The sequence below is a fragment of the Equus asinus genome, chromosome 18 (genome assembly GCF_041296235.1).
Source record: "Equus asinus isolate D_3611 breed Donkey chromosome 18, EquAss-T2T_v2, whole genome shotgun sequence".
Classification (NCBI taxonomy): Eukaryota; Metazoa; Chordata; class Mammalia; order Perissodactyla; family Equidae; genus Equus; species Equus asinus.
Window position 1 is genome coordinate 33115962 of NC_091807.1, and position 12588 is coordinate 33128549.

Consider the following 12588-nt stretch of genomic DNA (forward strand, 5'->3'; position numbering starts at 1 on the left):
TGAATTTTCTGTCACTTACCTCTAAGTGTCGTTTTCTCACGAAGTGAAACTTATTTGCTGTATTTATTCTAGACATGCAGAGCAGTTCTTTAAAACTGTTCTCAAGTTCTGAGCAGAAAGCCATGCTGCTAAAGCGCCAGGCTTTTGCTGTCTTCAGTGGAGAACTTGATCAATACCACCTTTACCTCCCTCTGATCCAAGGTAAGGCCACCTCCCTCACTCCCAGCCCACCCCCACACACAGGCGGACCCACGCCTGGCTGAGATGGGCTGCTGCTGGAGGGGCCCACAGCATGTTTGGCAGAATAGTCAAGTGTTAAAATGAGTGCTCAGCAGGAGTGATCGGAGAAGAAGCTGGAAAGTTCTATGTCAGTAAACCTGAAACTTTATTTTAAAAATCAATTGTTATAATGCTATTAATTTTTATTAGGTAGTTTTTAAAAGTCTGACAGTACTTTCGCAGCAGTCTTCTGCTAGATTCTTCCTATAGTCAAGATACTTCGAATTTACAATACTAACTGAGGCCGGGGAAGGAGCAAGATTTTGGAGAAGTACCTAATTTTCCCATAACAGTTTTTTCTCTTCTTTGTACTCACTATATCATCTGTTTCAAAAATGAATTATTGTGGATATTATACATGATTTTGAAGGGTTTTTTCCCTCCTTATAAAATGTTGAAGCTGCAAAGCGGACATTCTGTTTTTAATTTGCCCTCCTACAAGATAGGAAAGAGTTCTCAAATAGGAATCTGTTTTCCTTAAGACTCATAGCCTCAATGGGATCAAATAAAATTAATACAATTCTCAAAGGATTTTTTGTTTAATATTATGAAGGTGAGTTTAACAAACAATTCTACAAATATTAGAATTATGGTGTAAAATTTTTTTGGAGGGTATCAGGTTTATTAAGGTATAGTTTATATACAGTAAGGGTCACCCTTTTGGTTATGCAGTTCTGTGGATTTTAATAAATACATATAGTCCTGTAACCACACCACAGTTAAGGTAGAGAACATTTCCATCACCCCAGAAAGTTTCCTCATGCCCCTTAGAAATCATCCCCTCCCCTTACCCAAGCCCCTGGCAGCCACCAATCTGCTTTCTGTTCATATAGTTTTGACTTTTCCAGAATGTCATATAAATGAGATTAGATAGTGTGTAACCTTTGAGTCTGGCTTCTTTGACTTGGCATAATATATTTGAGAGTCATCTGTTTTATTGTATTTATCAGTAGCTGATTCCTTTTCATTTGCTGAATAGTATTCCATTCTGTGGTTTGTGTACCCATTCACCAATGGAAGGGCATTTGGGTTGTTTCCAGGTAGAATTATGATATAAATCTCTTACTCTGCCCTTTTAAAAAAATTTTTGGTAAACATCTGTCAGCTCACAAAGCATGTGCTTCTTCTCATCTTGATGACTCTTGATATCAGTACTATTTGTCAGTCCACTTCCCTGCTTGTTTAACTATTTGAGAGGTCTTATTGTTTCAGTTCGAAATAGTAACAGATTTCACAATTATTAATTGTGACAATATTTTATAGTTACAGTAATAAAATACCTTTATCCTTCAGCTGACAGAATTTCAACATGTACAGCACATAAGATTTTCACATCATAATATCTTGAATACTTCAGATTTGTGAAAGCAGATATTCAGATATTGACAAATCCAAGTAGCATGCCTTTCTTGAATTATTCATAAGAGGTTGATTCAATCAGATGACGACCAGGAATGCCAGGAAAGGCGATGGCAGCCCTCCAAAGACTTCGGCTGAATGCAGGCAAAGCTGAACTCTGTTGCATCCCTGCACAATCGGGAGAGGAGAAAGAACAACCAGAGGGGTCGTGTTTCCTCCAGCTCGTGCGCAGCATCCGTGACAGTGCTTTATGCGCCTGGCCACTGGACGGTGGTCTGAAGCACACTTTCTCGGTAGAGGCAAGAGGAGGAAAATAAAAAGGAGAGCATGTTGAGCAGTGTACCCAGCTATCCTTTCAGTGCCTTCTTACCCTGAGAGCAAATACTTGTTCCTTCTCCGTCATCTCCCATCACTCACTCCCCTAAAATTTGAGCTGAGGCCCAAAAAAGCTAAAGAGACAGTATTAGGTGTGTGGAACAGGAAAAGAAGAGACAACAGCCTTTCTCAAACAGTGGTATGGAGAATTTGACATTGCAGGATTTAAACATCCAACAATTCTGAGAAACCATGCCTCTGAGAGGGAGAGAGAAGTAGGGGCAATATAATACTCTATACGTTATTTATATTGTATATATAATATATATTTATATATAATATAAAGTCAGCATAGTGCTGACTTAAATAGGAGATGGGTTTTGTGCTCTTAGGGAAGGAGGAATTTCTCTAAATAAGTATCCTCCATTTGGATAGCTCAAGTGCTGTATTTCTAAAAATACTATGTTAGAAAAATAAACATTTTACCCCCTTTAATTTTTTATTAACTGACAGTTTCCTCTATCTTGTCATTGTCCCCAGGACTGTTGATAAGCCATGAGGTCCTGGGATGATAGAATTCAGAGTGTTCTCTGACACAGTCTTGGGACACTTGACTGGTCCCTGTGTGGCAGTGATGCCCAAGTGAGGGGAGTAGATGCTTCCAGAAGCTTCTAGGTTGCACACCATGGTAAATAGTTGAGGCCTAATAAGAGGCAGGAATAGGGAATTTCTAGTGTTTCTCTTTTGGGATACCTTCTGGGTCCTTTTTCCTTGATTTATAGCACCATCAAGTAGCACTAAAGGAGGTCGATGTGCACAGGGTGGGGAACTGAGCAGCTCCATACGTCTTGGCTCAAAGTGACGTAAATTTTACATTGATCGTGTCAACTTAAAAAGCAAATTCGCCAGTAATTTTACCCTTAAACCAAGTTTATTCAGGAATAGCCAAAAGAATTGCAATTTGGTATGTGCACGCTATGGGTAACCGTGGGCAAATCTGGAGACAAGGGAAAGAGCAAAAGGAGGAACAGGGAGGGGCTGTTCTAAACGAAAGTCCATTGGAACAAAGTAACAGTTCAGGGTAGCAACAGCTTCTCGTTGGCTGAGCTGTGGGCTCTCATTGGCTGGGCTGTTGCTGGGTGTTTAGAGAAATCTTCCTTCAGCATTATTTGGGGTAACTAACAATGTACAATAGGGCGTGAGAGCTCCCCCTACTGGCCTCCCTGACTCTGATTTAGTTGAGTTTTCATTTGACAATCACAGAAGAATGGTAAATAAGCCCAAAGCAATTATTTAAAATTTTAAAAAATGACAAAATGCTGTTTGTCTAAAATGAGAGGGGGATAGGCATCACCCCCCAACAGAGGCCCCTGACTCTGGGATCAGAAAGATCTAGAGGCAACACTCTATTCCCTTTAAGCCCAATGAGTATGGCTCATCCTAGGTCCATTGGGGTACTGTCCATCTTTTAAGTCTTTCTTATTGTCCATTAGCTCTATTTTTACACCAGGATACTGATGCTCAGAGAGATTAGCACCTGCCTAAAGTTGTGTTGCCGCTAACTGGCAAAACCTGGAGTGAAATCTGAGCCCTTTGGCTCCCAACAATAGACCGTGTTCTTTAGTGGGTGTCCTTTGAGGTAGGTGGAGTCAGGGCGCTACTCCTGTTTCACAGATGGGAAATGAGGACTCAGCAAGATTAAGTGGCCAGCCTAAACGAGGCACTGCAACTTGTAACAGTAGTACAAGGATTCTGGCCCAGGCTTCCTCCAGCTCTCTGCTCACAAGGACTCCTTAAGTTTGTAAGGTTTATCACTCAGCTAAGAAAGGAATATTAGAGGTTGAAAAAAAAATTAGGGATTCTGAAATAGATCATCTTGGCTGAAGAAAAATCTCATGAATTTAGCTTTTATTTGGAGCTGCAATATGAAATATGCCTTATGTGTACAAACCACTTTTAATACTTTATATTTTGAAATAGATTGACTCATGAGAAGTTGCACAAATAGTGCCGAGTGTTCTTGTGTACTTTCAGTCCAGCTTCCCCTGGGATAACATCTTCCATAAGCATAGTCCATTATCAAAACCAGGAAATCGACATTGGAATGTTACCATAACTCAACTAGAGAGTTTTTCAGATTTCACCAGTTTTTACATGCACTCTTTTTTGTGTATGTTTGTGTGTGTGTTTAGTTGTATGAAAATATCACATACACAAATTCTTGTAGCCAGCACCACAACCACGATACAGAACTTTTCCCGTCACCACGAAGCAACTCCCTCATGTCACCGCCTTTATAGTCACACCCTCCACCCAACCCTGACCCCCGGAAACCATTTCTCTGTTCTCCATCAGTTCAATTTTGTCACTTTGAGAATGTTATGTAAATGGAGTCATACAGCTTTTGAGAGTAGCTTTTTACATTTAGTGTAATGCCTTTGCGATCCATCCAAAGGCAAGTGGGGTACATCCATGGGTGTATCAAGAGTTTTATCCTTTTTAATGAGTAATAATATTCCATTTTATGGGTGTACCACAGTTCATTTATCCATTTACCTAAAGGACATTTGGGTTGTTTCCAGTTTCTGGTTATTACAAATAAAGCCTCTGATAAACACTCGTGTACAGAGTTTTGTGCTGACTTAAGTTGTCATTTCTCTAGGATGAATACACAAGGGTATGATGACTGGATCCTATGGTAAATGTACATTTAGCTGTGTAAAAAACTGCCCAATGGTTTTCCAGAATGGGTGTCCCATTTTGCATTCCCATTTAAATGGTAATTTGAATGTCATTATCCTTCTGATGTCTCTGAGGTCTGTAGGCATATCCCCTCTTTCATTCCTGATATTGATTAACTTGTGCCTTGTTCTGTTTCTTTGTCAGTCTTGCTAGAGGTTTATCAACTTTATTGTTCTCTTCAAATAACCAGCTTTTAGTTTGACTGATTTTTCTCTATTGTTTTTTGTTTTCAATTTTATTTATTTCTGCTATTTATTATTTTGTATTTTCTTTGGGTTTATTTTGTTCTTTTTCTAGTCTCTTCAGGTGGAGGCTTAGATTATAGATTTGAACCTTTCTTCTTTTCTAATGTAAGCATTTAGTGCTATAAATTTCCCTCTCAGCAATACTTTAACTGTATCCCACAAAATCTGACATGACGTACTTTTACTTTTGTTCATTTCTTTGTATTTGATTTTATTTCCTTTGAGACTTCCTCTTCAGCCCATATCTTATTTAGGAGTTTGTTACTTTCCAAGTGTTTGTGGGATTTTCCTCCTATCTTTCTGTTATCAGTTTCTAGTTTGAGTCCATTATGGTCAGAGAACATTCTTTGTAGTATGTAAATCTGTTGAAGTTTGTTTTATGATCCATGATATAATGTATCTTGGTGAATGTTCCATGAACACTTAATGAATATGTATTCTGCTACTGTTGTTGAGTGGAGTGTTCTATAAATGTTGATTAGCATCTGTTAGTTGATATTGCTCGATTCTTCTCTATCCTTTCTGACTTTTTTCCTGGGCATTCTATCAGTTATGGGGTAAGGATGTTGAAGTTCCCAGCTGTAATTGTCAGTGCCTATTCTCCTTTGAGTTCTGGCAGTTCTTACTTCATGTGTTTTACACCTTTGTTGTTTGGTGCGTACACATTTAAGATTGTTGTATCTTCTTCTTGAATTGCCCTTTTTACCACTAGGTAATGTTCCTCTTTGCCCCTGGTACTTTTCTTTGCTCTGAGTTCTATTTTGTTTACTACTAAGAGAACCACTGCAGCTTCCTTTGGGTAGTGTTTGTGTAGTATCTTCTTCCATCCTTTTACCTTTAACTTAACTATATCCTTATATTTGAAGTGAGTTTTGTGTAAGATAGCATATGATTGGGCCATTTTCTTTTAATTCATTCTACCAATCTCTCTTAATTGATGTGTGTAGACAATGTATATTTAATGTAATTATTGGCATGTTAGGATTGATTATGCCATTTAATTTATTTTTTGTTTGTTCCTTGTTTTTCCTTCCTCTGTTTCCCCTTTTCTATTTTCCTGAGGTTACTTGAACATTTTTTTAGTATTCTATTTTGATTTAACACATTTAAAGTGTTTTTTGAGTATGTCTCTTGATAGAGCTTTTTGTAGTGGTTACTCAGGGACTACAGTATATGTAAACTATACGTACTTACATGGTCTGCTAGTATCAACATTTACAGTGCTTCTGTCTTCTCTCGTGTGATATAGTTGTTTGAAATATTACCTTTACGTACACTGGGAACCACACAGTGGTACACTTTTTGCTTTCAACTGACCAACATAATTTAAAAACTCAAGAGGAAAGAATATTATTTTTACTTATGTATTTATTCTTTGAATTGCTCTTTTCATCAGCCCTGGTGTTCTCTGTTTCCTACCATTATCATTTTTATGTCTGAAGAACATCATTTAGCCATTCTTTAGTGCAGATCTGCTGGCAGCAAGTTTTCTTAGTGTTCCTTCATTGAGACGTTTTATTTCACCTTCATTCTTTTCAGTTTGGTTTTGGTTTTTTTCCTTCATTCTGGAAGGATGTTTTCATTGGAAGTAGGACTCTGGGTTGAAGTTCCTTTCCTTCCGCCCTTGAGAAATGTGCCACTCCTTTCTGATGAGAATCTGCTGTCATTCGAACCATTGTTGCCTTTTAGGAAATGTGTCATTTCTCTCTGACTGCTGTCAAGATTTTTTCTTTTGTCTCTAGTTTTCAGAACTCTGATTGTGTGACTGCATTTGGATTTCTTTGGGTTTATGTTTTTCAAAGGTCACTCAGCTTTTTGTATCTGTAGATTTATGTCTTTCACCAAATTTGGAAAGTTTTCAGTCATTATTTCTTCAAATATTTTTCCAACCTATACTCTTTTTTCCTCTCCTCCTGGGACTCTAATGACACAAATATTAGATCTTTTGTTGTCCCAGTGGTCTCTGAGACTCTGTTCATTTTTTTCCGATCTTTTTTCTCTTGTGTGTTCAGTTTCTATACTTTCTATTCATTCTGTCTTCAGTGTCCCTCTTTCCTCTGTGATCTCCATTCTGCTGTTGAGCTCATCAGTGAGCATTTCTACTTCAATGATTGTATTTTGTAGTTCTAAAATTTCCATTTGGCTCTTTTTTGTATCTTCTATTTCTTTGTTGAGACTTTCTATTTTTTGTTTGTTTCAAGCGTCCATAACTGATTGTTTTAGTATTTTTAGGCAGCAGCTTTAAAATACTTTTCTAATAATTCCACCCTCCATATTATCCCCCACTTGGTGTCTTTTGGTTATCTTTTCTCATTCAAGTTGAGACTTTTGGCATTCCAGGTTGCGGTCTTCTCAAATGCCCAGGCCAGAATAAAATAAAAAATCAAAAATTTCTGGGGAACTCACCTCCAGGTCTTTCCTTAAGTTCCAAGGTTCCTAGCCAGTATAGCCTTCTTTTCATCCTCTTTCAGTTTTCTGATAGTTGGTTTATGTATTTTGTTCAAAGTTTGTTTGTTTTTATTACAGTTAGGTAAATAGGATGTGAGATACTTAACTCCATCTGTGCAGAACCGGAAGCGCAAAACACTCTTTAAAAATGCCAGCTTGGGGGCTGGCCCCGTGGCCGAGTGGTTGGGTTTGCGCACTCCACTGCAGGCGGCCCAGAATTTCGTTGGTTCGGGTCCTGGGCGCGGACGGGCCGCTACTCGTCAGGCCACACTGGGGCAGCGTCCCACATGCCACGGCTGGAGGGGCCCACAATGAAGAATATACAGCTGTGTGCCGGGGGGCTTTGGGGAGAAAAAGGAAAAAATAAAAAAAAAATGCCAGCTTGTTTTTCAAGTGTCTAAGCTACGCCTGCTCCTTCATTTGATCAGAGCACTTTTAAAGGCAAGAAGTAAAAACCTACTCAAGCTAGCCCAAATAAAGAGAAGTTTATTAATAATGTGCTGCAGCAAATCTTAACTGGCATGACTGCAGTTCAGCTGTTCGCTGTAGCAGTTTGTTATGTTCCTAAGAAGCCTTAAATTATGGGGAAAGTCACATTCTACAAACAGTTATTTCAGTGGAGCGGTGAGGAAGACTGTTAGGGACTAGAGAGTTTAACTCACAACTTTTTTTCTTGCAAGACTTAAAGTTTTTATCGTGGCCATCAAATCGAAACTTTACTGAATAAATCTATTTTATTCACTCACTCCATTTCCCACTCCTCACCCCCAAATATGATGTCATCTGCCAGCCAGTCTGTATGATCTTCTGGTTCCATCACTCACCAAGGACTGTCTGTGGTTTCTGTGTCTCATGTTTTGTATCCATAGGAGAAAATTTAAATGGTTATTGATCATCCAGTGGATTTTGGGCTTGAGTCAAAGTTCATGCCTCTCTACTCAGCTGTGGCAGAGGAATGAGAGCCACTTGATTCACCTCCTTTAGCAAAGACCATGAGCTGCTGCCCTTCACAAAGAGGAGGGCAAGGCGTAAACAAGGGGCACAAAACCGTTCTCCCAACACCCATTTCTCATACTGGGTTCTTATCAAGTGTCAATTACCATTTTATTTTTCTTCTTTGTCTAATGAGAAACCCCAAACTGCGTATTTGTGTGACGTCTTTAAACTCTTCTTTCCTTAGAACGCCTGACAGACAATCTCAGAGTTGGACAGACACCCATAGCTGCTGCTCAGATGTTTCTTTTTTTCAGAGTTTTGCTGCTAAGAATATCTGCCCAACATTTGACTTCATTGTGGCCAATAATGGTCTCTGAATTAGTAAGTACAAATATTTTACTCTTGATAGCAAAGTTGGAGCTTTTTACATGTTTTTTCGGGAATAATGTACTATTTTATATGTATCTAATTTTTCAAATTAAAATATAATTGACATGTATCTAATTTTATCAGCAAAATTTTCAATCAAGTTGATAGCTCTTGGTTAAAAAGAGAATATTTTATCTTACCCTATAATCATATTTGATCTCTCAACTGTCAGTTATTCCAACTAATTTGTATTGTTTTATATTACTTTCTATTTTTTTAAACTGGTTTTTTTTCCAGTTTTATTGAGATATAGTTGACATACAGCAGTGTATAAGTTTGAGGTGTAGAACATAATGATTTGACTTACATATATCGTGAAATGATGATGACAATAAGTTTAGTTAACATTCATCATCTCATATAGACAAGAAAAGAAAGAAAATATTCTTTTCCTGTGATAAGAACCCTTAGGATTTACTCTCTTAACAACTTTCATATATACCATGCAGCAATGTTAACCATATTCATCGTGTTGTACATTACATTGCTAGTACTTATTTACCTTATAACTTGAGGTTTGTACCTTTTGACCATCTTCCTCCAATTCCCCCTCTCCCAACCTTCCACCTTTCCACAGATCTGCTCTATGAGTTTGGTCATTTTTTTTTTTTTTTTTTTTTTTAGATTTCACATATAAGTGAGATCATACGGTATTTGTCTTTCTCTGACTTATTTCACTGAGCATAATGCCCTCAGGGTCCATCCATGTTGTCACAAATGGCAGGATTTCCTTCTTTTTTATGGCTGAATAATATTTTCTTGTGTACATATACAACATTTTCTTTATCCATTCATCTGTTGATGGCACTTACATCTTTGCTATTGTAAATAATGCTGCTGGCATTCCATGTTGTTTCTACGTCTTTGCTATTGTAAATAATGCTGCTGTGAACATGGGGGTGCAGATATCGCTTCGACATGGTGTTTTCATTTCCTTTGGATATATTCCCAGAAGTGGGATTGCTGGATTATATGGTAGTTCTATTTTTACTTTTTTGAGGAACCTCCATAGTTTTCCATGGTAGCTATACCAGTTTATAATCTGACCAACAGTGAACAAGGGTTCCCCTTCCTCCACATCCTGGCCAGTGCTTGTTATCTCTTGTTGTTTTGATGCTAATCAGTCTAACAGGTGGGAAGTTACATATCATTGTGGTTTTGATTTGCGTTTCCATGATGATAGTGATATTGAGCATCTTTTCATGTACCTGTTGGCCATTCCTATATCTTCTTTGGGAAAATGTCTATTCAGGTCCTTTGCCCATATTTTAATTGGATTGTTTGCTGTTTTGCTATTGTGTGGTATGAGTTCTTTACATATTTGGATATTATCCCCTTATCAGATATTTGGTTTGCAAATATTTTTTCACATTCCGTATGTTGTCTTTTCATTTTGTTGATTGTTTCTCTTGCTTTATTGGCTATTTTTTATGGACATGTAAATTTTAAACGTTGAGTTTACTCTCTCAAATAGTAACTTGAATTCATGTTTTCTTTTTAAGATTCAGACATTCATACAGCTTGAAGAAGATCTGAAAGAGGATGATGAATCATTGAGGTAAGTAGTGCAAGGGTCTATGCACATATGTGAAGGCTAATGGACATCACTTTATGATGTAGGGTTATCTAACGTTAAGTACTGTTTTCTTTTTTGTGTGTGTGAGGAAGATTGGCCCTGAGCTAACAACATCTGCTGCTAATCTGCCTATTTTTGCTCGAGGAAGATTGTTGCTGATCTAACATCTGTGCCAATCTTCCTCTGTTGTATGTGGGACGCCGCCACAGCATGGCTTGACAAGCAATGCTAGGTCTGCGCCCAGGATTCAAACCTGTGAACCCCAGGCTGCCGACGCAGAGCACGTGAACTTAACCACTACACAACTGGGTTGGCCCCTAAGTACTGTTTTCTTGAAGTACTTGTGAAGGGACCAGCTGTTTTGACCATTTCTTAAAAGGAAAAATCTTCTTATGGACATTGCATAGACAACTGGACTACAGCAGATGTGAATGAATTTATAACAAGATTTTCTTTGCAAATTTATAGAAACAGCAACAAAATAAACAGAGTAAAAGTTTCAGTCGCTGTTGGAGATGGGCCCTCAGTGTGGGAGATACCCCAGAGTGAACTCATCTTGTATTTATCAGCTTGCAAATTCTTGGACACAGCACTTTCTTTTCCACCTGACAAGATGCCGTTGTTTCAAATGTAAGTCAGATAAGACCTTGTGTCCTCTTTGAAGTAGGTGACTTTTCTTTCCTCATAAGCACTCTCACTTGTTCTTTCCCATGCAGTATTCCTAGTGGCCGATGAGTCTGCTCAGACTACCAAGTTTCAGATTACTTGCAGCATCTGTGGTTTTGTGAATTTGGCTCATGGTAGTGTTTACGAATGGGTTTCGGGGGAAGGTGGAGTGGGGTTAGGTGGTTTTTGCTACTAAATGTTTGTGAAACAAGAGGCACCCGCTGGTGGTCCTCACTGCACCTGTGTAGATTTTTTTGTCCATTTGTTTTTAATTAAATAAATGGATCATGCTGCCTCCAATTCACTTTGCCCCTGTTGGCTTACATTTCCTTTGGGCTTAACACAGCTGCTCATACGTTTCATCCCATGCCTGGCCCCAGATGCCACTTCTTCTCTGTCCCATCCCCCTAAAGAGAGTAATCATGTAGAAATGTTTGTGGTTAAAAAGCAAGTTCTCTTTAACTGCAAGTTACTAAGTGAAAGAAGCCAATCTGAAAAGGCTGCCTACTTTATGATCCCAACTATGTGACATTCTGGAAAAGGCAGAACTCTGGAGACAGGAAAAAGGCCAGTGGTTGCCAGGGCTTAGGGGAGAAGGAGACAGAACACAGGATTTTTAAGGCAGTGAAACTGCTCCATACAATACTATAATGATGGATGCGTGTCATTATACAGTCGTCCAAACCCATAGAATGCACAGCACCTAGACTGAGCCCTAAGGCAAGCCGTGGACTCTGGGTGACAATGATGTAACAAATGTGCCACTCTGGTGGGACATGTTGAAGTCAGGCAGGCTGTGCCTCGCAGAGGCGGACAGGGAATATGTGGGGAACCTCTCTACCTTCTGCTCAGTTTTGCTGTGAACCTAAAACTGCTCTAAAAAGAAAGTGTCTTTTTTAAATGGGTTCTGATGTTCATGAATATGCACAGCAACGTTATTTATAATAGACAAAAAGTGGAGAAAACTTAAATGTCCTTTAATTGACGAATGAATAAATAACGTGCTATATCCATACAATGAAATATTCAGCAATAAAAAGAAATGAAGTGCTGTCACATTCTACAGTGTGGATGAACCTTGATAACATTATGTTAAGTGAAAGAAGCCAGTATCAAAGGACCACATATTCTGTTTATATGAAATTTCCAGAATAAGTAATTCTGTGGAGAAAGAAAATAGATTAGTGGTTGCCTAGATCAAGGGGGTATAAGGGATGAGGGGTGATAGCTCAAGGGAGCAGGAATTCTTTTTGGGGTAATGACTATCCTAAAATTGATTGTGGTGATGGATGTACAGTTCTGTGACTATACTAAAAGCCATTGACTTGTATGCTTTAAATGGGTGAATTGTGTGGTATGTGAATTATATCTCAATAAGACTGTTTAAAAATCTGTTTTATGTGGGCTCTGACCTGGCATGCCTGACCTCGGATTTTTTCCTCCAGTTACAGGTGGGCATTTGTCCCAGAAGTGGACACAGAGGGCCCTGCCCTCCCATCAGATCTAGAGGAGAATCACCAAGAATGCAAGCCCCACACTGTTAGGATTCTAGAACTTCTGAAATTAAAATACGGGGTAAATGTTTTCCTTTTT

At 38.6% G+C, this 12588-nt stretch overlaps 1 protein-coding gene across 8 annotated transcripts in view; it reads left to right on the plus strand.

Moving 5' to 3' along the window:
• Positions 1–12588, plus strand: part of DOP1B (DOP1 leucine zipper like protein B) — a 98144-nt gene that overhangs the window by 84549 nt on the left and 1007 nt on the right. For 4 of the 8 annotated variants that reach the window (XR_011495402.1, XR_001398171.3, XR_011495404.1 and 1 more), the window contains exons 32-36: positions 73–201; positions 8639–8705; positions 10256–10311; positions 10798–10959; positions 12441–12570. Coding sequence is in view for 4 of the 8 variants with exons in the window: in XM_044750652.2 (XP_044606587.2) it covers positions 73–201; positions 8569–8705; positions 10256–10311; positions 10798–10959; positions 12441–12570 (614 nt within the window). In the remaining 4 variants the exon portion in view is untranslated. Of the gene's footprint in view, positions 1–72; positions 202–8568; positions 8706–10255; positions 10312–10797; positions 10960–12440; positions 12571–12588 lie in introns of all 8 variants that reach the window. The other 4 variants (XM_044750652.2, XM_014841599.3, XM_070488841.1 and 1 more) reach the window with 1 other exon arrangement.